Source organism: Chaetomium globosum, genomic scaffold (assembly GCF_000143365.1).
Source record: "Chaetomium globosum CBS 148.51 scaffold_5 genomic scaffold, whole genome shotgun sequence".
NCBI classification, from domain to species: domain Eukaryota; kingdom Fungi; phylum Ascomycota; class Sordariomycetes; order Sordariales; family Chaetomiaceae; genus Chaetomium; species Chaetomium globosum.
The window spans coordinates 3739273-3761451 of record NT_165980.1 but is presented as its reverse complement, the minus strand read 5'-3'; the positions used below and the strand labels follow the sequence as shown (position 1 = coordinate 3761451).

General features: G+C 54.6%; 6 protein-coding genes across 6 annotated transcripts; 3 read left to right on the top strand and 3 right to left on the bottom strand.

Moving 5' to 3' along the window:
- Positions 1-2921: 2921 nt before the first annotated feature.
- Positions 2922-3528, top strand: CHGG_08070 (uncharacterized protein; the record flags this gene model as incomplete). Its single annotated transcript, XM_001225725.1, has 3 exons — positions 2922-2999; positions 3060-3107; positions 3157-3528. 3 exons carry the CDS (start codon positions 2922-2924, stop codon positions 3526-3528), a joined length of 498 nt encoding a protein of 165 aa, XP_001225726.1.
- Positions 3529-4470: 942 nt separating this feature from the next.
- Positions 4471-5392, top strand: CHGG_08069 (uncharacterized protein; the record flags this gene model as incomplete). Its single annotated transcript, XM_001225724.1, has 2 exons — positions 4471-4596; positions 4709-5392. 2 exons carry the CDS (start codon positions 4471-4473, stop codon positions 5390-5392), a joined length of 810 nt encoding a protein of 269 aa, XP_001225725.1.
- A 1016-nt stretch (positions 5393-6408) lies between these two features.
- Positions 6409-10021, bottom strand: CHGG_08068 (uncharacterized protein; the record flags this gene model as incomplete). The annotated part of the gene is made up of 5 exons (XM_001225723.1): positions 6409-8269; positions 8326-8632; positions 8869-8881; positions 9092-9328; positions 9695-10021. The coding sequence occupies 5 exons, from the start codon at positions 10019-10021 to the stop codon at positions 6409-6411; spliced, it is 2745 nt and encodes a 914-aa protein (XP_001225724.1).
- Positions 10022-10347: 326 nt separating this feature from the next.
- On the bottom strand, positions 10348-11005 carry CHGG_08067 (uncharacterized protein; the record flags this gene model as incomplete). Its single annotated transcript, XM_001225722.1, has 3 exons — positions 10348-10412; positions 10536-10700; positions 10978-11005. The coding sequence occupies 3 exons, from the start codon at positions 11003-11005 to the stop codon at positions 10348-10350; spliced, it is 258 nt and encodes an 85-aa protein (XP_001225723.1).
- Positions 11006-12219: 1214 nt separating this feature from the next.
- On the top strand, positions 12220-13720 carry CHGG_08066 (uncharacterized protein; the record flags this gene model as incomplete). The annotated part of the gene is made up of 2 exons (XM_001225721.1): positions 12220-12232; positions 12600-13720. 2 exons carry the CDS (start codon positions 12220-12222, stop codon positions 13718-13720), a joined length of 1134 nt encoding a protein of 377 aa, XP_001225722.1.
- A 768-nt stretch (positions 13721-14488) lies between these two features.
- On the bottom strand, positions 14489-20807 carry CHGG_08065 (uncharacterized protein; the record flags this gene model as incomplete). The annotated part of the gene is made up of 2 exons (XM_001225720.1): positions 14489-14726; positions 14941-20807. The coding sequence occupies 2 exons, from the start codon at positions 20805-20807 to the stop codon at positions 14489-14491; spliced, it is 6105 nt and encodes a 2034-aa protein (XP_001225721.1).
- Positions 20808-22179: the final 1372 nt, after the last annotated feature.

The window sequence follows — 22179 nt, the reverse complement described above, 5'->3', positions numbered from 1 at the left end:
GTGTTCGCTGCGGAGATCGCACGAGGGATTTTTCCTTTTGGGGGGGGTGTTTTTTTTTGCGGGGGGTTGGGGTGGTGGCTGTTGTAGAGGTGGGCGTTCGGGATTTGTTGGCGAGGGGGGAGGTGTTGTGGTCGTGTTGCTGCTGCTGGGCGCGGAGCTTGGAGGTCGGGGTTCGGGTGCGGCCGCTGCCGAGGGGGGTCTCGCCTGGGGTGCGGCGGCTGGGTGTGGAGGCGGTGAGCGGAAGGATCTTGTCGAGATGGTTGTAGAGACGCTTGTAGATGCGCGGGGGGATGGGCGGGCGCGGGTCGATGGGGGGCAGGTTGAGGCTGATCTTGAGCCGGTCGCAGGCTAGGTTGGCGCAGGCATAGAGTCGGGCGACTTCCTCTTCGGCCTTGAGAATGCTGGCGCGGTTTCTGGACTGGGCGAGCAGTGAGCTGGCCAGTTGGGTGAGAGGCTCGGGGAGGTCCGAGTTGTGAGTTGGTAGTAGGGAGAGCAGCGTCTGCTCGATTGAGCGGTTCATGGTTTAGGAATATCCCTAATTTGGATTGGGAGAGTAGAGAAAAGTCAAATCATTAATGGAAGGATCTTAGGTGTCCTTGTCCGTGATGACTCTCGGGTTTATTGCTTGCCTTCAACTCATTCGCTTGTGCATGAAATGCATGAAATGAGCGAGGTGAGCGGGAGACGCGACGTGAATGGCTCCGGCGCCAGGTCATGTGACTTGGATAAAAGAGTGGTGGCCGTCAACCGCCAAGCCACACTTGCATTGCCTGGGTGGGTACGTGGGTAAGGTGTACGGAGGACCTGGGTGTTCCCTTTCAGGTGGGCCCCAAGCATAGTTAACAAGCCCGAGAATCAGTTGTGGGAGAGGATGTGCTGCATACCGAACTGGAAATCACAAGTGTATCCTGTATATACCAGTATTTCCTCCAGGCTCCAACGGGGATCACCGCCCGATGGGAAGTGGCCCTAGCGACGGTGGCTTAATTGGCACTGGTGGTGGTCTTGCCACCTCGGTTTCGAACCTGTGTAATAATTCCCTGGAGGTTGCAGGTTCGAGCCGGGGTGAAACAAAGAGATTTAAGAGGGCATTGCGCTCTTAGATCTGTCTCGGAGAAATCCCCAACGGGGTTTCGTAGCCGGCCACCTCCCCGGATGGGGGGCTGGCCGGTGAGCTTTGGTCATTGACACTCATTTTTACCTCTCGCCAGCGTCGGGTTGAGAACAAGACCAGAACAAAAAACTGCCATTGCCATTTTTTCTGATTCAACTTTCCAAGTTGACAGTCAGTGGTGTTGCCAAGCCCATTGACTCTTTTTCGCATCTTCTTGCTCACTCTCGCCTAATGTTTATTTTTCTAAGTCCTAACTTGTTTGAATTACCTATTTTGCGATTTCCGTGGAGCTCATTCAATCTGTCACGGATTAGGACCCGTACGGTGTTGGCTTGCAGGACGTGGGACGTCCCGTCCAATCATTCACGGAAACATAGGACCAATCATAACGCCAGAAGGGAGTGCTCCCGGCGCTCCCTTCAGGGCCCGGGAGCACGGGGAGCATCTACACTCCCAACGCTCCCAATGCTCCCCGGGAGCACAGGGAGCACTGGGATCAACAACTCAAATAGCAGTATATAGTCACTCGTTCTGGAGAGCTCTGGGAGTTCTCCAGTTAGCAATCACAACTACAGTTCGCTACAAGCTCGAGAGCCTACTGTTGAGACAAGTCTTTGTTGTGCACCCTTTGGCTGCACCGAACCTAAGCACCCTTGAAAGATTACCTTCGACCGAAAGCTGAACCCTAACAGGACAGGGTCCTGAAGTAGGTTCGTCACACAATCCCCCCCCAACTCCCGGTGAATATCGTGTTCATTCAAAACTCATAGGTTCTGTAACAACTTCAAGCGGGCGTGGGAGATAATCATGACGAAAACGGCCAAGGCTTTTCTTTATGAGTTCTCCTCCTTGAACTGTAGCGTTTTCCTATTTGAACTGTAGTGGTCCGTGCGCAACACTGCAAAACGTCGGCTAATTAATTCTGCCGCTTGATGCCTGCCACACAGCATCACAGCATAACACCCGAAGCAACGTTACGATTCCACAACGGCGCAGTGAGAATACCCTCATTTGGGCATCGAGAATGGATTATTTAAGTGCTAATTTTTTGATTTCAGGTTTTCTTATTAAATATATGTCATTGCGCAGTCTGCAGGACATGGAGGAGTTACCGGCTTCACTCCAACCAGAGGCTGTCTTGACAGGGTCTCCTTATGGTGCACCTGCACCACCAAGCATCCCGCCAGGCCACCGTCTCCTCACTGGCCCGGCTTACGCCTCCTGCAACGAGCTCTTGCTTGATCTGAACTTTTAGGGGAAGTCCTATGGTCTGGGATTTGTGAAGAGGCGAGCTTCGAATTGAGAGTTTTGCGTATTTTCCTGAATCAGGGCTTGAAGAACTTCTTGGTATTCGTGCGTTCTGCTGGATGAAAATGGTGACTATTGGAGCGAAGTTCCATGATTTGTCTCCAAAGTAGGGCTCCGAATCATGCAGCTCACCGCCTTCCCGTTTTGGCTGACGCACGGACCACTACAGTTCAAATAGGAAAACGCTACAGTTCAAGGAGGAGAACTCTTCTTTATTACTGGTTATTGGCTGAGTCGCCTCACCTTCATGACCCAAGTCATCAGACAGAAAGCTCGTGCAATGCGAGCTCGGGCCGTCGAATTGCAGGGGAACCAGGGGTTTTCCTTGGCAGGGGGCGTTGTAACCTCGACAACGCCGGTGAGGAACCAACTGCATAAAAGACCCTGCCTGAACACTCTTGGACACGAAGAAACCGTGGCAGAAGCGCGTTTCCAAACCCCGCATTCCCAGCATCTTCACGGTCCAGACTGTCCTGGAGTGCAATATTATGCGGAGAACATGTGCCTGGAACCGAGCAACGGCGGCATCGCCGGCCAGAACGGCATTGCTGGATTCCCTTCCCGTCTCGAGGAGCCGGTGTGAACGCCGAAACAGCAAGGTCGTCGGGTATTCAGATTGGCCAGTGGCCGTCAACAGAATTTGATGATCATTCCAGAGATTCTACTGGTGGGTGACCAGGAATCTGTAAGTTTTTTATGCTAATCCACATCTATCTATGTGCTTTATACCTCAGGACACTTGCCAGCCGTACCACCGAGCCAACGATTTCCCCCGTTTATGCTGCATTCACAAGCACGGCAAGTCCGATGTTCACCAATGCAAAAGCTTCCAGGGCCTGGCCTCGACGAGAAACACCGGCCTCGCTGGTCGTCGCCGTCGTTTCAGTTGTCGTTATCGCCGTCGTCGCGCCGCTCGCCGTCGGGGTGGGCGCCGTGGCGTCGACCTGGGTTTGTGCATGTGCGCCCTGCACCTCGAGATAGCAGCTGGCATGGGCCGAGACCCTCTTGAACCACTCATGCTCGATCATGGGAATCCTGCTGCTCCAAGCAACGGGGCAGCTGGTAGACAAGATGGCGACGGTCTCGCTGTTGGCCGTCCAGAATGACACGACCGAGGAGAGGTAGGTGGAGAAGTCGGAGAGGATGGAGGCGGGCGCGGCGGTGGTGAAGCCGCACCACGATTCCGGGTTGGAATCCAGGCAACTCACACTCTCAGGGCCCGAGCTTGCTGTGGCAAAGCACGGTGCGGCGAGGTCGTAAGCGTATGAGTCGTGAGCCTTGGAAAGCACTCCGGTAGGCATAGGGACGTCGAAATACTACGTGATGCTCTCCGCGATGCACTGCCAAGGGTCCGGTGTGTACGACGGCCGCCGTGCCGTGGTTGTGGCTTCCTGTCTCTCGACAAGGAGGTGGTCCACCTTGGTCGCTGGCGGCGAATCGTGCAAGAATTCAGCAGATACACCGGTTGCAGTGACAAGGGCAGCAAGCCCCCCAAGGACGATGTTGATGCGCATATTCAGGTTGATTGGCGATGGATGAGAAGAGGGAGAAATCAAGACGTTGTGGAAGAATGAAAAGGGGAGAGAAATTTGACACGAGTCATTATATCTCGAAGAGTCCCTCCCTTGGGCTGCTGAAGTTTCAACTTGGGAGGCAACCAACACAAAAATGGGGCAACCATCTTGACGTTTGATTGCAGAAAACCATTTCCGCTCGGGTCCCTTTCCTACTCGCCGGCTCTATTTACGGCATATCCGCTCTCGGCTCCTTGGCATGCGGGCGACTTATGCACTTAGACTCGACAACCAACATGCCACATCCCGCAGGAAATGTAAGCGAAGTGACCCAACATCACTGAGACTTCTTTTTGGCACGTGGGGCCACTAGTTGCAGTCCAGACGGTGGTTAAAGCTTAAAAAGCACGACCTGCGTCCCCCCTGACTTTTAAGCCTCAACTCCCATACTCCCACTACGCGTTGCCCCCGACAAACAACAACAAGAGCAGCAACAGCAGCAACAGCAGCAACAGCAGCAGCAACAACGCCACCATGGCACCAGTTGAATTCCCACCCCACATCCATCCGACGCTTGAGATTGAAGACTTGGAGTCATACTCGACGGACGAAGAAGAGGACACCAATTACAAATACTCGCGTGGAGACGATTGCGGCCGTGTCAAACTACTACACCTTCCTCACCCAGATGTATATGGAGGAGTCCCACGTCGTCTACCCACCGCTGGGTGGCTGGCCCGAAATCGCCAACGCCGACCCCGCCGCGCTACAGTTACTCGGTAAGTCGGACGAGGTTCTGGCATTGTTGGCCCACTTGCCATATGTCCGATGCTCCTGGGAAAACCCCGCCGAGATTGCCCCCGGCAGCAACGTCGCCGACTGGCCAGTGCTCATCACACGTCTCTCCCAGTCCCTGGGCCAGGGCCCTGACGCCTCCTTCGAGCAAGCCAGATCAATTCGCCTCGCCACTGAGGGTACATTCTACCGTATATCGCCCCCCCATGTTGTTGGCCTAATCACTAGCCGCGACGAAGCGATGGTGCTGGATACGAAGCACGGTATCATCCATTGGGAAGACTGTCCCGGCCTGATTGACTCCGGAAGGCATTCCCAGCCCAATGTTGATTGGTCCGACTTCGACGACGGGGTGCCCGAAGAAGAGGCAGAGTGGCGATACGGCGCAAGCGCCTGGACCATCCCCGACTTTTTTGAGGTCCTCAAGGAGCAATTCATAAACCTGCACTGGCTTCCCATCAGTTTCTTCGCCTTACGGGCGTTTGCGGATGGTGATTACCCCGGCGAAGAAGGCATGATGGCCATGCTTCGAGAGACCTATCAGCAACATGGTTGGCCCGACTTGGCCGTTTACCGCAAGTCGGACTGCCTCAAGGCTGTGAAGAAAACCATGGCCGAAAGGTATCCCGAATCCGTTTGTTACCGAGGGGAGGGACCCTGATCAGGCGCTAGCTCATGCCTACCCTCAGCTATGAGCCAACACCTGAAAGACTTAGCTTGGAAATTTGGCCCAAATTGAACTTGAGAACTCTGTTTCTGCATGCATACACGTGGGAATGTCTTCGATGAACTACCCTTGGGTTTATTAACCTTCCGCGGCTGCCTTATCCTTGATCTTTGAAACCCAATCCAGTGCACTACCTCGCCCGTTTTCGAGAGCCTTTGCCTCAAACCCATATCGACGGCAGAATACCCGCTGAGATCAGACGGAAGTGGGATTTGGTACCCAGGTTAAGCCTAAATACGAATGGGTCAAGCTGCGGTGTCATCGGTGAAACGGTGCCAGGAGTGTATTGCAACTAGGTGAGGGCGAGTTTACGAGGATATCAATCCTGAAGAAGAGAAAGGGAATAAATGTAAGAAGAGATGATCTGGGGGCCCTATGTGCCTCCAGGCCAGGGCCGACAGACACGGCGATCCAGGGCAGACCATGAAGCGCGATATGGAAATAGCCTCATCGGGGACCAGGGGCTCTGTCGATGGTCGCTCAGGCCCATCTCGGGCTCAACAGTGTACGTCGACGCCGGCCCATAGAAGAATGCAACAGCACCGATAGTCTCAATCCCTACACAAAGGGAGGCTTATCAGCTCTTTGGCGCCTTGGTGTCGAAGCTTCCCATCCGTTTCCGCTCGAATTCAAACAACCCAAAACGATTTGTCACCTCAAGACAGATACCTTTCTACTGGCCCAACTGAATCCAAGGAGCGGCCGTCTCGAGCAACCAGAAAGCAGCGGTAGCATCGAGCAGATTGGGACTTGCAACCTATCAAAGGACTTTCTCCGTCGTCATTGGGAATGGAAAGGTCCAACCTCTTAACGGGAATTGCGGTGAAGAGAAGCGTGGTAGAGTGTAGGGTCAATCCTCTTGGATGTCGGTCGTACAGGTTCCTGCTGCGGGCCGCTTCTGGCGGCGGCGCGGTAAAACCGGTGGGGAATTTTAGTATTCCTTGTCTCGATCAATTTATCCACCTCTCGATCAAATTCGGTCGTTCGAGAAAGGGAGCCCTGTCGTAAACGTCCATGTTCATGAAGTGTTCTTTGCACACCTCCTCGGCAACGGGGCAGACGAAATCATGGCAGTGAAACCATCCGCAAGGCGAGTGTTTTCGCACCATCCGCCCTTCCACCAAGGGAATGTGGAATCCAAAAGACGCCCCTTCCAACCAGGTCTTGAGGGCGCTCATTGAAAACCTGGTAGAGAGCCAAGAGTCTGCAGTATCGATTCTGCGGTAGGTGAGAAGTTCCACCTGGATAGTTGCCCAAAGGAGGCCGAGTTTCGGATTTCCGCAGGGCAGTTTAAGCCATTCGGCATGCGCCGATAAGCCTTCCGACCCAAGCCAACAGCGACGAGTTTGTGGAGCGCCGTGAAAGTTGTCCTCTAAATCAGCGTTTGAACTTCTCTCGAATTCGTCACCATCAGACTCCTGGCCCGAGTCAGCATCCTGTTGCAAGTCACCATCTCCGTCCTGTCTAGCCAGGAGGAGGACTTGCAAGATGCACATCCATCCTGTCTGGCAGTCCGTACTCCAGTGGGCTACGAGGTCATGCGGCACCGCGCACATGAGATCGTAAGCATCCATGAGTTTGTGGCAGCATCTCCCTGGCTCCGCCCGCCCGAGAATGTCCTCGACCGATATGACTGTTTCTAACGAAGCGTGGGCGCCGAGGCTCAACAGACAGACCATGGCTGTCAGCGCACCAAACATTGTCTCCCCAGGCATTCCCAGATGCGCAAGATAAAACGTCACGACAACGAGTGTGTGAAGGGGCCCGAGCTTGAGCTCTAACCCGCAGTTGTTACAACGTCGAACGAACAGTCCGCTCAGCGCGTCGATGGGTGGGGAGGCGGGTGAGCCCCAGATGGCGATTACGCTGTGGCAGATGGCCTGCGCAGCAGTGTGGCAGAACGCATGCTTCCACTTGGTTGGAACGCGTGCATATCCGTGCCTGAAAAGAGCGCGGACAGCCGGAGAGTCGGCATCCCATCTGCCACAAATGTCCTTTTCTTCTCCCGGAAAGCGGTGGGGTGGGTTGAATCGCGCACTGACATGCTCGGGGCCGACACTCGTGTGCGAACGGAGGATGGTGATCATGAAACTGTCCAGCACCGTGTGGTCTAAGTCGTCGCGATCGTTGAAAAAGAGGTAATCAGAACCGAGGAGAGAAGAAAGCGAACTAATCATGCCGCAGCACTTGTTTCCACCGTCCAGAAAGGAGGCTGCCAGGTGGAAGGGATAGATCTCATTGATTCCACCCGGGGGTCCCTCTGTTTTGTTGTACAAACGCCACAGCAAATCGACGTTACCAGCCATTATCGCAACCTTCCAAGCATCCACCCGTAGTAGCTCCGGATTCTGTTGCACGGACTGTGATAACGACTCGGTTGAAATTGGCAAATTGTTGGGTGCCATAAGGGAAAACGTGCTGTTGGTGATGGACTGGCCCATCGACTCTACGAACGAGACGGAGCGTGCTTCCTCGTCAAGTGGCCACTCTACCCATGAGCGAGGGTCCTGTATGTCGAACCCATCCTGCGCACTCACGGGTTCTTCTGGAATCGCGTTGTAGCGCATGGAACGGACGTGAATGGACCACCGGCAGAGTTGTGTGGGGTCGTCGAGCCTGTCCAGCTTGTCCGGGGCCGCAGCTGGCGATATAGCAGATGCGAAGCTCGCTGAACTGGAAATATCAACAGAGCCAAGAGTGAAGACGGATACCAAGCCTGCAGTCCAATCTCCCATCCGAGGACCTCGGCCCCAGTACTTTGCGACAACAAAGGAATGAATGTAGAAGTCGTGAAGATAATTGGCCAGCGTGCTAGGAGCAAATTAGCTGGCAGCACAGAGCGAGAAACGACATGTGCATTCCCTTACGTGCGGTCCTCTTTTCCGCAGCTCGCAAGAAGCTCCAAGTGGCGTCCCTGCAAGAAGAGACTTGACCGGTCCAGGGCGACCTTCTGGCGGACGAGCTGCATAGTCGGCGACGGGCCAGCTGCTTCGCGTCCTGGGGTGGCGGCCTCTAGGCTCTCAATGTTTAGGTAGCTTGGGGTGGAACCTGTCTCTCCGAATGGAGAAGGTTGGTCATTTTTCTTGCCCAGGGCCTTAGAATATGCCGCATAGGGAAGGTTCCACGACGAGAACCGAGTAGGCGTTAAAGTGTGAGCCTCAGTGGGGCCCGTGCCTCGTTTGTCCAGAATAGAAGACTTACACGCCGGGTGACATAGGCTCTGCTTTGTGGTGGCGAATTTGATCGTTCAGGTACCTCTTCATTTGCTTCTTGTCTACTGCCTTGTCGTGTTCGAGGGTGACATGGGACGTGCTCATCTCTGCGTGAGTTCTCCTGCCGAGTGCAGCCGTGATTTGCTCCTTCTCATCAACGACTGTACGTCGGCGGACGCCCCATTTACTGTGACGAACCTACTTCAGGACCCTGTCCTGTTAGGGTTCAGCTTCGGTTGAAGGTAATCTCTCAAGGGTGCTTAGGTTCGGTGCAGCCAAAGGGTGCACAACAAAGACTTGTCTCAACAGTAGGCTTTCGAGCTTGTAGCGAACTGTAGTTGTGATTGCTAACTGGAGAACTCCCAGAGCTCTCCAGAACGGGTGACTATATACTATCTAGGCTTCCTAGGTACCGGCGTACCTTTTGCTGGGAACGTGAGGAACGGTGATCGTTCCTCTCGTTCCAGACTGGATCCTGGGAACGGTAGCCGTTCCCTTCGTTCCTCTGCTGATTGGTCTGAGACCCATTCTTAATGATTGGCTGGGAACGCTTCCCGCGCGTGCCCTCATCGGGGCGTGGTACGCGACCATAATAACCGTGACATTTACTGAACCGATGTCGATACTGGTTCTCACTACGCAGCAAAATACGATAAGCCTGGGCAAGATGCCCGCAGTATTGGGGGGGGGGATTGGCACTTACACGGCATAAAATAAATATTATTATTATTATTTCCTACACCGATATGCCCTGGGGCGCGCCGGTCCTTCTACTGCTATTTACAAAGGAAACCGTACCGTATAGGCCGGATAAAAACCTCCGTCTACCACTTTGAGACAACAATCTATGAATCCGTCATATTGCAAAAGAAAGGAGGCCCTTTGCCGGCCTCCGGGCCCTCTAGCCCTCCCCGTCCACTGTTTCTAGCTCCAGCCTTCTGGCCAGGCTATACTCTAGTAGCCGGCCAGAGTCCATCAGCCAGCCAAGGACCTTCCTAACAAATCTTCTGCTCCGGGCACCTACTCCCCGTAATACGGCTTGTAGGTCCCGATGTGACCGAATCTCTCTGCCGTCCCACGGCCTTTGTAACGGCGGGTCGGGGCACCAAACCACCAAGTGCTCCACTGTCTCCCTGCCTCTCCCGCACTCGCAATAGGGGGAGGCATGGAATAAATAGTTGTCTCTCATGAACACAACCACCTGAGCCATGGTCGTCGACTTCCCATTGGGTCCGTACTTGCCCATGTACAGTCGAACGATGATAGGCCTTAGGCATTCCCACCGTTCCTCGTACGGAACGTCCAGGAATTTCGCGCCCCGAGAATGAGGAAGCAAATCGTTGATGTCCATGTCGGAAACTTTGGTTTGGGACTAATGGCCGGAGGCAAATGGGCAGAGGAGAGAATGAATGGAAAGCTGCCCTGGGCCCTGCGCAATGGGCTAGACGCTCACAGGTTAAGTACATTTTATGCGCGACAGCAAACGCAGGCGAGCGCCCGGCGCGCACCATATCTGTGTGACGGTGCTCGGTGGAAAAGCAAGAATGAGGCAACAAAAAGAGCAACTTCCAGAGACACGACGAATCAAAACGTCGTGGAAGCTTCGACTGTGGCAGTGCGGCTCACCCAGTCTTGGCATGCCCTCCCACACCACTTGGTAATTAACGAGACCCAATTTTATGGCTGCTGCAATGCGGGCGTGTTGTCATCCACCAATGGCCGACAGGCGTTCTCGGCGTCCCCTGTTGACAAAACTGGCAAGCCAATGGATCACACTGAGAGCAACCAACCCGGGGGCTCATGCGCAGACCAAGTCACCGCCTGATGAAGGGTCAGCACTTCTGGAAGACGGGAAGGTAACTTACATACCCTAGGAGATTGCGTAAGGTCAAGGAAAGCCAGCATCGCTCTCACGTCCATCCAACTGTCTTTCCGACCGAGCGCGGCACAGATGTCGTGCAGCCTCGAGCGACCGGCTGGCGCACAGCGAGAGCCACGTCTGGGGCCGCGATAGTCGACTTCAGCACCGTCTACGCCATGTCATGTGTCCAGGCAGTCCAGCCCGCCCAAGCACAACATGGGAGCAGAGCGGAGGAGGCGAATGGCAGTCATATCGGTCAACTCGTCACGTCAGGCTCCTTGCTAGTTCCCCACCCTCCGAATGTGGCAGCTTTGCTCCAGTAACCCGTCGTCCCCTTTTATAAAGCCAACAGATGTCGCACGCTTCCTGCCTCTCGATTTGGATATCAGACTTCACCGTTCACGTCTTCCGCAAGGTCCAGGCCCTCTCGTGTTTCAACCACATACGGTATCTCTGAACCCCTACCTCAATCATGCCCTCAGAGTAAGTGACGTTGTTTCTTTTCCTTCAAAAGTCGCATGATCTCGTCAATTACCAGCCCTCGTCCTCTCTTACCGCCTATGTCTCTTCCCTCCCGTCCCTTCCTTCCATTTCTCTTTGTATCCCGTACCCTCATTTCTACCCCTACCCCTTTTTTCTTCACTTTTGTACTCTTCAAAGATTCCCATGTCGTCTTCTGGCCTTTTCCATGCTTTGCTCTTCACGGCCTGGGGGAAGCGGCCCGGGTCTCCAGACAGTCGCAGTGAGGACGTGGCAAATCACCTGATCGAAGTCATCCACACGACCACCTTAGCTAAACCTCCGGTAGAAACAACCCCGACAATTGGAGTACCACCGCCAGAAATGGCTCCCCTATTCCCGCTACGCCTCGCATTGGATCCTCTCTTAATGTTCCTGTCGGCGGATTGAATGGGTCACACAATACCGAGCATAAGAACAAGGCCAGAACAAACGACGTGTATGGGACTGGCACGCAGTTCTCATATGGACCGTAGGTTGAACTCCCCTGCAGCAGGGCCCTCACATCTCTGTCTGCTGTATTCATTGCACCTGCTGATTCGAATGTTGGATTACATCAAGTGCCGTCACCAAACCCCCGAGTGCTATATCTGAAGCTGATCTCGGTGTGTGATTCCGTTGATATCCTACGGCACTCCTTTGTCAAGACTCGGGGCACGGGACGCCCCAAGCCAGTCGTCTAGGTCGGACCAATCGGGAGCATAAAAGGTGATCAGTGAGCTCAGTTGCCAAGCAAGCTGAGCACGCTGAGCACACAAGGAAGGGCCACCAATCAGAAGTCACGGCTGGCCGAGGTGATCAGTGAGACCAGTGTCCTGGAGAACTGAGCACACTGATCACCCCGGAATTAGACAGGTATATAGTCATTCGTTCTGGAGAGCTCTGGGAGTTCTCCAGTTAGCAATCACAACTACAGTTCGCTACAAGCTCGAGAGCCCACTGTTGAGACAAGGCTTTGTTGTGCACCCTTTGGCTGCACCGAACCTAAGCACCCTTGAGAGATTGCCTTCGACCGAAGCCGAACCCTAACAGGACCGGATCCAGAAGTAGGTTCGTCACATCCTTGTTGAGACATAGGACCCCTGGCGATGATGTTGAGCCACTGGCGGTAGCGGCGACTTTAAAGTTGGATATTATCTTAATAGGCTTATGAGCGCGCCCTGAAAAGAATGGAGGTTCAAGGTGAGTTGGCATTTTCGCGATGGAGATAATGGGTTTGTTATTTGGGATGCTGCGAGAAAACCTGTCTCAGAAAGGTCTATCGGGCTCTTATCGAAGTGGAGAGTGAAGAAGGGGCTAGAGACATTATGAAGGAGTATTGGGGCGATGTGTTGAAGGTTATATGCCCCATGACCTGGGGGGAGCTAAGCCAAGCTCAGGGGCTCTATATTGAGAGTCAGTTTAGGGCTGGCCATGACTTGGAGTACCACCAGAAAATGTTTTGGATGCGAGGTCGGTGGTGATCCATATGTTTATTATTTAGATTGTGCCCCTGCCGCTAATATCCGACTTTAGCAGTGGTCAAGCCAGCTGGAACTCACCAGCCCAGGGAGAGGCACCAGCCCCGTCAGACCGAAGGAGTCTGCCAGGTTCCTGGGAGTCTGGCTGGACCGGAAGCTCAACTGGAAAGCCCACCTTGCAGCGGTGGAGAGGAAGCTGAGGACCCAGAGCTATGCCCTGTCGAGGCTAACGGCGTCGACGTGGGGACTGGGGCTAGCTAAAGCGCGAGAAGTGTACACAAAGTGCATCCGGTCAGCGCTGGCCTATGGCGCATCGTCGTTTCACATCCCCACGGATGTGGGAGGCGAGCCGGTGAAGAAAGGCATCACCAAGGCCCTCGGAAAGGCCCAGAGCAAAAGCTTGCGGATTGTAGCGGGAGCCTTCAAGCACACTCCCATCCGCAACCTCGAGACGGAGACATGGGTGCCGCCGTTGGACCTATATCTCAACAAACCGCTTGCGGACTTTGAGACCAGACTCCAGCGAACCGACCTAGATGACGGCCAGGGCGGCAAGAAGATCGCAGGGAGCGTTAATCTTACCGCCTGTCAAAGGATACAGCAGAGACTACGCTCGAAGAGCGGTAACAGGGGTCGACCGCGAACTGTGGGACTGCGGGAGCCCACGGCGGTGGAGAAAGCCGCGAGCACGATCGCGCGCTGGACGGGGGGGATCGCAGACACGGACAGGGTAGTAGAAGACGCCTGGAAAGCGAGGTGGCTGAAGGAACAGGACGGCAGGGCAATCACCAGACCGGCGGACGACTTTGACCATCAGCGGGAGACGATATTCCGGAACGAAACCCTAAGACGGCACGACGGTCTTAGCAAGGCGAAGAGCTCACTGCTGATTCAAATCCGGACGGGAGCAATAGGCTTACGGGACTTCTTGTTTGCACGGGGAGTCCCGGAGGTTCTGACTCCTGCCTGCGAGTGTGGCGAGGGACGAGAGACTGCCGAACACCTGGTAGTGTGGTGTTTGGCCCCACCGTTGACTCGAAGATGGGAGAGAACTGGAATTCGGACACGACGGGACTTTTACTCTGTTCTACATGGCATCAATCCCACGACTGCACGGCTCGCGAGGAGAGTTCTCGACTGGCTGATGGACTCGGGGAAACTGCCGATGTACAGCTTAGCCAGGAGGCTCGAGCTGGAAGCGGCGGCCTGAAGCGCCCCCGTCCGGAGGCCAGGAGGCCTCCTCTCTTTGTATACGCAGACTCACCAGAACGCATCGTTCCTTGATTGTTGGTATGGGTTTTTCACCCGGCCCGGGAAGGCACGGTTTTCCTGTACACTAAATAGCAGAGGGTCCGGCACGCCCTAGGGGATAGCGGAGTATGAATAATAATAATTAAGAATTAGTAACTTCACATTTCAAAGTAAATTAGGCCGTATTTAGCATGAAATGTCCCCTCTGGAATCTCCGTCGGACGGGTATGGGTAGCAAGAGTAGAGCGAGTATGCTCTGCTATACGGTCTCGATACTCGGTAGGCGCCTCCTTGATACATTATGTTAGCCCGAACCTTGATCTCATCCATTTTTCAAATAAATGTGGTCTTTATGGTAAAGCTTGAACGAAGCTACGCTGCCCAATTTAAAATTCAAACTTGGATACATAATGATACGTAAGTATCTGAAATAGGGGAGAACAACGAGATTGGGTGAAAAAGGCTGATATATTCAAAGGAAGTGTCGCGATGGCTGCCGTGGAAGTAATTCCACTGCAGGCTGCACGCGATGCTTCCTTATCTAATCTAAATGCGGGGCACCCAAGTGCCCACCCAGGGGGTCCAAACCCTAACCCTGGGCCCTCCATTTTACTGTATCAGGATTCTTGTATCAAATCCCCCCCACGGGAGAAAAAATGCATTGCCCTCAATGCCCTGTACATCCACCGTGGAATTCCTTCGTTCGTTCAATTGACGATTCATTTACTCATTGTGGTGCCGCTGTTGTAGATGCGGGCGCCACCTCCTCCGAGGCGGGTCCGGTCGGCGCCAACCGCCGGCTACGCCGTCCACCATCTTTCGGAGGCACCTCGGGCTCCCTGTTTGCGGCGGGGAGCTTCTTCCACTGGAGCGACGTTCTTTCGCGGGCGGCCACGCTTACGCCGCGGCTCGGTGGCGTCGTCGCCGGGTAGTGCCGGTTGGCCTTCTTGCCGTTGCCAGTATTCCTTCAGAAGGCGAGGTGTGTGTCGCAATTCGTACTCTGTCTTCCAGACGTTGTGCTCGTGTCCCCATCCTTTCCATTTAATGAGATATTCGTATTTGCGCCGTGTCACGCGATGGCGCAGAATGACTTCGACCTCGTAATCCTCTCCGGGAGCGGAATCGGTGGAAGCTTGCGAGTCTTCCACTGGCCCGGGTGGCACGGTGTGTCGGTCAAACGGATCGTTGCCGGGTGGCGTTGGCGACAAATGCGCAATGGAGATAACCGGGTGGATGCCCATGTTCTCGGGAAACTTCAATTCGTATGCCAATCGGCCGACACGGCGTACAACTTCGAACGGTCCTGTGCGTTGTTGCGAAAGTTTCCGAGGTGGGTTTCCAGGTAGGTGATAACCCTTGTGCAGGCGCAGATAAACCTTATCGCCTTCCTTGAACTCAATGTCGCGACGGTTTGCATCGTACCGCCTTTTCGCGCGGGCGGCTGCAAAGTCCATCGCTAGACGGGCATCCTCCCGAAGCGATTCTCGCATAGATGGGATGTCGCTTTCCACCGATGGTGGTATAGCCAAAGCCTCAAAAGGTCCCGGCAACTTGAATCCGAAGAGCTGCTCGTGCGGCGACGATTGAATTGGTGCGGAGTAACTGCTGTTGAGATTCCATTGCAGTGGCGTGATCAGGTCGGTCCAATTCGCCTCTGGTCGTTCGAAGACAAAGAACCGCATTGCAATTTCGACTGTCTGGTTTTTTCGCTCCGCCAGACCGTCGGATTGCGGGTGGTACGCCGCCGTCATCAGAAGCTTCGTTCCCAGCGACTCCCACATGCCCTGCCAGAATTCTGACGTAAATTTACGATCCCGGTCAGAAATGATGGCAGATGGAACTCCCCAGTCGGAAAGAAACAATTGTCGCATCAGGACTTGTCCCCATTGTTGTGCCGTGTACGTTGTGTGGCCGGGGATCAGAAGTGTTCGCTTGCTCGACTTGCAAGACACTGTCAGTAAGCTATCGAAACTGACCTTGCCTTTTAGTTGCCACGGCGAGCCTTCAGAGGGCACCGTTGGGAGGCCGACAATGAAATCAATGCCGATGACTCGCATCGGGAGAGTGTCTGCAGGTCGAATTGGCTGTAGAGTGCCGATGGGAGGCTGTCGATCTGTGCTTACAACGTTGCACTGCGGGCAGTGCTGGGCAAACTTCCTGACCTGGCGAGTCTTGTTCACCATTGAGACACCACGAAGATCGTAAAGCATACGGTCAATACCGAAATGATGCTTCTGGTCGTGGACCATGCTCAGCACTGTTTTGACCATCTTGTGCGGAATGCAAATGGATCGCAAGCCGTCTGGGCGAATATTGTAGAGAAGTCCCCCCGTCAACACGAATGGCAGGCCGGGGCGAAAAAATTCTCCGCTGCCCTCAGCGGGTTCGCCGTTGATCAAGTCCTTGATGATGGCGCTGTATTTCGAGTCTTCGTGATAAGCGGCGATAAACTCGTTTTTCAAGGAATCATCCATTTGCGCCTCTGCCCAGGCGAACATGACGTTGTCGAGAATGACTTCGCCTTCTTCCCGTTCCGGTTTATCCTGCACGGCGGCAAGCCTGCTCAATGCGTCGGGAACGAAGTTCAATCTTCCTGGCAAGTGGAAGACCTTGAGATCGTATTCCGAGAGATAGACCGATGCGGTAATCAGCCGTCGATTCGAGCGGTCGGTGGACGAAGTGTCGAGACGGGTTTGTTCCACGATACCGCGTGTCGAAGAATGATCGGTCAGGACATTGACAGGATGGCGCGACGAATGGATCATTGTTCGAAGTTTCTTGACTGCCCAAACCAGACATGCAACCTCCTGTTCGGATGGGCCGTATCGCAGTTCGGCTTTTGTCAGGCATCGGCTAAGAAACATCACTGGTTGAACTTGCGTGGATGGAATGACGGATCCCGGTTTCCATTCGTAGCCATCTTGTACGTGGAAGACCATGACGCCGCAGCCGCGTTCCAAACAGCCGTCGACTTGCAAGAAGAGCGGCTTGTCGGGGTCGAAATGGTACAAGATCGATGGGTTCTCCGCGCAGATAACCTTCTGGATTGAGTCGAAAGACAGACGTTCTGCTTCCGAGGGCTCGAATGTCGTCTTCGCACAGTAGTTGGCTCTCTTTCCCTGATTGCCGGAAACCAGTTGACCGTTTTCGCGGCCCTGTGCCAGCAAAGCCGTCTTGCGTTTCTGAAGTGGCTCCAACAGTTGGGCGTAATACGGAATCAGGTGCCGAAGGAAGCCAGTGGCGCCAATCCACTGTTCCAGAGCCTTCAAAGTCTTGGGAAAAGCTAAATTGCGAAATGCTTCCACACGTTGAGCGGTGGTGGTCAGACCCAGACTGTTCACGCGAAAGCCGAGCAGTTCCACGCTGGGGTAGCCGATGAAGGATTTGGTGGGTGCGATGGCGACGTTCTTGTCGTGGAATAACCGAAAGATGCGTTCGAGGTGCTTCAGGTGGTCTTCGGCATCGTTCGAAAAAATAACGATGTCGTCGATAAAGGCACGGGCGTACTCCGCATGCGGGTTAAGGAGCTGGTCCATAATTCGTTGAACGTGGGCAGGCGAGTTTCGGTATCCCATGAGGCACACTGTTGGCTGTTCGAGTCCGCGAGGGCTGATCAGCGTAAAGCGATCTCGATGCGGTGGATGGAGGCCAAATTGATAGAAGAACGCTGTGGCGTCGATCGCTGTAATGTACCGCTTTCCTCGCAGACTGCCGATGATCTCTGCTTGCAAAGGGAGAGGGTAGTTGTCAGGAACCGACACACGGTTCAATCCGCGTAGATCGATAACCACTCGACCTTTGGTTACCCCCTTAACCGTTCGCCAAACGACAAAGACTGGATGCGCAAACGGCGTTGCACGCGTAGCCCAGATCATCTTTCCCTGTTTATGAAGACCGTCGAAGATTTCGTCCAACAGCTGACGATCGCGGCGGCTGAGAGGATAAGAACGGGAGCTGACCCGCTGGTTCTGCCATCCTTCCACAAGTGGAACTCGCATAAGCTGTTCGGGCGGTAGCTTGATAAGACCAGTGTCCTCCCAGAGCCTCGGGTGCCGTCGCACCAGTTTAGCAAAGCGGGCGGCCAATTGCGAGTTTTCCGCAAAGATGTGGACTCCCTCCTTTGTAACGATTTCGGGTAGGTTGTCAACCATTCGGATGCCGAGTGTGGACTGCTTTTCGGGAACGACAGGAAGGTCAGGCTCTTCAGGGGCCTGGTCACCGGCAGGCGGGTCCACAGTCGCACCCTGGGTGAGTTGGTAGACATAGTCGCTCACCGGCGTTGACGAAGTGCCGTTGTAGTTTACCACCATAGGAGCATCAGGCGCGCGTAAACCGAGGTCATGTTCGGCTACGGCGGCGGTGCGTTTGTCGAAGTCAAATTCGGCGCTGACTGGCAGGGAGTTGGTATTCTGCAGGGCGAAGTTGATCGGTTCGATATCGCCAATTGCGGTAGGTTTCGCCATCGACATCAATGTCGCGCCCACTGCCATCGTCTTAAAAGCGGTATTCCAGGAGCAGGCTAGGAATCCACTGTCGTGGTTCTCGTCAATCTTTCCAACGGGGTATCTCTTCGGGATCGTAATTGTACCGCGGGAAGTGTTCTTGACGGCTACCACCTTGGGGGTTTTTGCCGTAATGACTGCGTGAAATGCTGCGTCGTGTTCCGCGTTAAAAAGAAACGAACGCCCCTTGGGTAGCGGTTTGTAGTTGACGGGAATCATCGCCTCCTGGTCCGGAAGCAGCGTAATGGCACGCGTTGTCTTCACGCGCCGAACGCAGGGCACCGAATGCACTCGAATGGAGAAAGGTACGGCAAAGTCGATGGCGCGCAGATGTACGATCTTAGTGTCGTAGTCGATGTTGGCACGGTAAGGATCCATGAAGTCGTTTCCGAGGAGGAGGTTAGGAAGAAGGTTGTCAATTACCCAGGCACCTCGGGTGAACTTGAACAATGTTTTCTTCCCGTTTTCGACACCAGGAAGATAGAGGCTGAAGGTCGCCCATTCCTTAAGCTTCAAAATGCCTCCTCCAATGCCAGAGACTTTTCCCTCCCGTTTCTCGATAGTGTGGTCGAGGTTGCGAAAGAAGTTGCGGCCGACAATCGAACGGCCGGCACCGGGGTCGAAACAGACTTCGACGTCTCCCTTCTTTGGCGAGGTGCGGGCATTCACGCGCAAGTACGTGAAGTTGCCCAGGGGGCCTTCAAGAGGTTTGTCGTCGCCGAGTGTGGGAGCTTCCTTGACGAAGTTTATCTCGCCGAGGTCCTCAGGAGCTTCCGAGGTATCGTCAGGTGCCGGTTCGCTGGCGATCCGAGCCGCGCCGGCTTCGTCGATGCCGGGGTCGGCCGGGCGGTCAAATGTGCCGCTCTTCGCCCCCTGACAATGCTTCAGATGCTTGAACAGGGCGTTGCGGGAGCCGGCCAGCTCCCCGCAGTGCCCACAGGTGCGGCGCGCTGGATTTTGCAGATTGGCTTGACAATTTCGTTGTGAGCGTAAAGGGCCTTTGACTTCGCATGTCTTGACATGGTGGCGTAGCTCCGTTTTATCGTCAAATTCCTTGTGGCATTTGCGGCATGTTCGGTTAGCATCGAAAACAAGGCAGGCGATGTCGACTTCGCTGTCAGAAGGATAGGAAACGCTTGAACTGGCATCCGAGTGGTCAGCATCGGATCCCGAGTCGTCGTCAATTTCTGCGAAATGTACTCGGTCATGATCGCGCTTGCGATCACGATCTCGATGGTCCTTGCGGTAGCGGTCATCTCGATGCTTCCTGTCTTTCTCGTCCCGTTTACCGCGATCATCCCTTTCCTTGTCGCGACGGTCGTAGTCTTTCCGCTGGTCACGATTACCATCTCGGTCACGACGACGGTTATCGCGGTAGCGGTCACGAGGGCGATACTCATCGTCCCGGTAACGTTCCTCGCGACGGCTGCTGCGAGACTGCTCGCGGCGGTCAGAAGAAGATCGGGAGGATCGAGGCCGGTCTTCGGCCTTGTCGAGCGACTTCAGGCTGGATTTGTTCGAGGATTTCTTGACCAAATGTGGATAGTATTTGAGCGCGGCGGAATTGACAATGATCCGAGACTTCTCGATCTTTTTCATATAGTCCGAGAGGCTGGCAAACTCATCTGGTCGAGGGAGGCATTGTTGAATTTCAAATTCCATATGACTCCATATCATCATCATGGCACTGCTCCAGTTAGAATGGTCTGGACCGAGCATGCGTATCGAGCGTGCCCAGCGTAGTTTCTTCTGAACAAATTGTTGTAATGCCTGTTCGTCAGCGGCCACATCGCGAAGGTACAACTTGCAGTCGTAGAAACTCTTGGTCGCGTTGGCGGCATCTGGGCCAAATCTAACAATCAGTTCGTCGAGGATGGCGAGTAGGCCTGCCGACCGCAGTTCAATACGGCGGGCCGCCATCAGCTCGTTGGTCCACCAGAGGATGGCTGAGCCGCCAAGAATGGCTTGGAAGTGCCCCAGGATCTGACGGGATGCCTCCTCACCCAGACTCTCGGTAAAGGTTGCGATTCGGTCGACAAAGCTGTAGACATCAGTGAAGATAAGGTTTTTACCGTCTTGCACGATACCAAGGTCGTCCGGGTCCGGATAGTCAGGATTAAAAATGCCGATTTCTTCTCGCTTGATCTTGTCTGGGTTTCGGCTTGGCTGCGAAAGGGTTGAATCGCAAGTGCCTTCGCGTGCGCCACGGAGGTGCTCGCGGTCGGGAGGCGGACCGCCAGTATGGCGATCCCTATGTCGATACGGCTCCTGTGGGGCCGACCGAGACGGCGTCGCAGCCGGCATCGGGGGCCGAGATCCGCTAGCCATTTGGCGATAGAAGTTTTCCGGAGGCGAGGGCTGATCAAGATTGTCGTGGGCGCCCAGTCGCACGCCTTCGGGCGGAATGGCGAAGCCGGATTGTTCGCCTCGTGGAGCGGCGTCGCGCTGTTGAGGGCCGTTCTCCAATCGCTGGAGGCGTTTCTCAAATTTGCCCTCAAACGCCCTGAAGCTTTTGTCCATCGCTTCCACGACGGTTGCCGTCATGCGATCCACGAGGGCATCTGTGCGAGCCTCTTGAGCGGAAATCTGGCGATGCAAGTATCGGACAGAGGTCTTGTTGTTGCCGAGCTTTTAATCGTTGCCGTCGCTTCCTCGAAGGATGATGGAGTCGGAGCCACTGTCAGATCCGGCGCGAATTGACGTGTTTGCTCTTGACCGAGCCGGGGTATCTCCGAAGGCAGAGGTCGCAGGAGGGGCCTCTGCGGCGGTACGATGTAGGTTCCGGATCTGGCTCCGCCGATACGCGGATTGATGCCGAGTTGCTTCCTCCATTTCCGGTTGTTCGATGTCCGGATAGGAGGGGTGCTCCGGGTAGTTGCCGGGCACGGAGTTGTCGTCACCGTCGGCGCGATTGCCGCTTGGGCCGCCGCCGCCGTGCGACATCGTCGAGGCGTTAGGTATGCCGAGTCGGGGCTACAGGTTCACCCCGTTCGTATGCCGAACGCTGGAAGCCGCGATCGCCTCGAATTTAGCGATCGGGATGGAAGTAGGTGGTGGTTACGCGCCGCCGGCTACAGGTTCACCGGGGTGCGAAATGGCCGCGATTCGAAATGCAACGATCGGTTACAGGTTCGCCGAACCGCTGCAAATTGCGAATTGCCGAATAGTCGCACGATTTTACGACTTTCGTAAATAAAATGGCTGAGGTCGTCAACACTCAGCAGAAGCTACCATTTGATACGTAAGTATCTGAAATAGGGGAGAACAACGAGATTGGGTGAAAAAGGCTGATATATTCAAAGGAAGTGTCGCGATGGCTGCCGTGGAAGTAATTCCACTGCAGGCTGCACGCGATGCTTCCTTATCTAATCTAAATGCGGGGCACCCAAGTGCCCACCCAGGGGGTCCAAACCCTAACCCTGGGCCCTCCATTTTACTGTATCAGGATTCTTGTATCACATAACTACCATTCCCAACCGCAAGTGCCCACTCAGTAGATCCGGCTTATCGCTTGCCCAACAGGCGGTGTGCCCGCGATCTGGTTGAAAAGCGCAGCAACGGGCTATCTAGTATCGAGTTCGTTGATTTGCTTGAACTCAGTGTAGCGCTGATGCGTTTCGCGAATTGGCGTGGTACACAGACGATAAAAAGTATACCTGCGAAATTCCGGGTATACTCTAATAGGTACTGTTGAATATCGTCGAAGGGCAGTCAGTGGAAGCTTTAGGGGCCGGTCGACATCGGACACTTCCAATCCCGTTAAGTCGATCGAAGGGAAGAGAGAATACTTGATAGTATAGGTACCCCCAAAAAACCAACACCCGCTGACTTGGACCTCTTCATATTTCAAGACACAATAGCATATCACACAACCCAGCCATCAACCAACGAATGGTACGAAATAGCAACATGCCAG